At 50.9% G+C, this 1,577-nt stretch overlaps 1 protein-coding gene and 1 long non-coding RNA gene across 2 annotated transcripts in view; one reads left to right on the forward strand and one right to left on the reverse strand.

Moving 5' to 3' along the window:
* ILK (integrin linked kinase) overlaps positions 1 to 1,577 on the forward strand; it is an 8,135-nt gene that overhangs the window by 5,483 nt on the left and 1,075 nt on the right. Inside the window, exons 4-10 of the mRNA XM_006161990.3 lie at positions 84 to 179; positions 373 to 469; positions 567 to 650; positions 752 to 837; positions 979 to 1,088; positions 1,196 to 1,323; positions 1,410 to 1,531. Coding sequence (XP_006162052.1) covers positions 84 to 179; positions 373 to 469; positions 567 to 650; positions 752 to 837; positions 979 to 1,088; positions 1,196 to 1,323; positions 1,410 to 1,531 — 723 coding nt within the window. The remainder of the gene's footprint in view (positions 1 to 83; positions 180 to 372; positions 470 to 566; positions 651 to 751; positions 838 to 978; positions 1,089 to 1,195; positions 1,324 to 1,409; positions 1,532 to 1,577) is intronic.
* LOC114004660 (uncharacterized) overlaps positions 1,004 to 1,577 on the reverse strand; it is an 828-nt gene continuing 254 nt past the window's right edge. The window contains exon 2 of the long non-coding RNA XR_003546762.1: positions 1,004 to 1,131. This is a non-coding gene — a long non-coding RNA (uncharacterized LOC114004660). The remainder of the gene's footprint in view (positions 1,132 to 1,577) is intronic.

Genomic DNA, 1,577 nt, shown 5'->3' on the forward strand with positions numbered 1-1,577 from the left:
TCTTTCCCTTTGCTGATACTGGTATCTCATTTGAGACTGATTGGGCCCTCTGCCTCTTCTTTTTGTGTGGCCATGGGACCCAGCTGTTGCAGTACAAGGCTGATATCAATGCAGTGAATGAACATGGGAACGTGCCTCTGCACTATGCCTGTTTTTGGGGCCAAGACCAGGTCGCAGAGGTGAGTACTTAAACCCCATGTGCTGGGATAGGTGAGGAGACTGACATTTAGTGGGAGATTCTGTTACCCTCAACCTATCCTATCAGTACTACTATGTATCACAGGGCTGTGTATTGTACCTTTGTGTTCATGGTTGATTGTGACTGCCAGGGAGGTAGCAGGGGCCCTCATCACAACCACCTTTTCATTTTAGGACCTGGTGGCTAATGGGGCCCTTGTCAGTATCTGCAACAAGTATGGAGAGATGCCTGTGGACAAAGCCAAGGCACCACTGAGAGAGCTTCTCCGAGGTCCATCCCCCACCCCATAGCTTGTGTCCTCTTGTCCCTCTCCACCTGTCTCCTCCCTCCATACCACAGCTCAGGCTGAAGAGTTTTTCTTCCCCAGAACGGGCAGAAAAGATGGGCCAGAATCTCAACCGTATTCCATACAAGGACACATTTTGGAAGGGGACCACCCGTACTCGGCCTCGTGAGTCACTGTTGTGGGAGGAAGGGTTGTAATAGGGAATAATCCTGAGCTCCTCGGGTTGGCCTAGGGTAAAGCTGGGTACCTGACTTGCTCACTCTCAGGAAACGGGACCCTGAACAAACACTCCGGCATTGACTTCAAACAGCTCAACTTTCTGGCGAAGCTCAATGAGAATCACTCTGGAGAGGTGACCTGTCCTTCTTGCCCCTCCCTCCCTAAATCCCCACAATTGATCTGCTCTAAACCTGTTTAAAGTTTTTCTCCCAGTTAGTGAACAAGGAAGTGGTGGCCTGGGTTAAAGCCTCCTAATCCTTACCTGTCCCTTCAGCTATGGAAGGGCCGTTGGCAGGGCAATGACATTGTCGTGAAGGTGTTGAAGGTTCGAGATTGGAGTACAAGGAAGAGCAGGGACTTCAATGAGGAGTGTCCCCGGCTCAGGTGGGCCAAAACCTCAACTAGAAGTTGTTGATCCCAAGAAACCCTAAATAGCATGGAGGGGGATTTTTCACGATAGGTCTCAGCCAGAGATTCTCTCCCTCTCCCAGGATTTTCTCGCATCCAAATGTGCTCCCAGTACTAGGTGCCTGCCAGTCTCCACCTGCTCCTCACCCCACACTCATCACACACTGGATGCCATATGGATCCCTCTACAACGTACTACATGAAGGCACCAGTGAGTAGGGATGCTCACTCTTTGGAAAGGGGATGGGAGATGTACAGGCCTCTCTTAAACTACCTGACTCTTGTGTTCTCTCTTAGATTTTGTTGTGGACCAGAGCCAGGCTGTAAAGTTTGCTTTGGACATGGCAAGAGGCATGGCCTTTCTGCATACACTAGAGCCCCTCATCCCACGACATGCACTCAATAGCCGCAGTGTAATGGTAAAGCTTACAAGTTGTTTGGCCCAGACCCCCCCCCCCCCCCCAC

Source organism: Tupaia chinensis, unplaced genomic scaffold (assembly GCF_000334495.1).
Source record: "Tupaia chinensis unplaced genomic scaffold, TupChi_1.0 Scaffold139491_1, whole genome shotgun sequence".
Taxonomy (NCBI): Eukaryota; Metazoa; Chordata; class Mammalia; order Scandentia; family Tupaiidae; genus Tupaia; species Tupaia belangeri.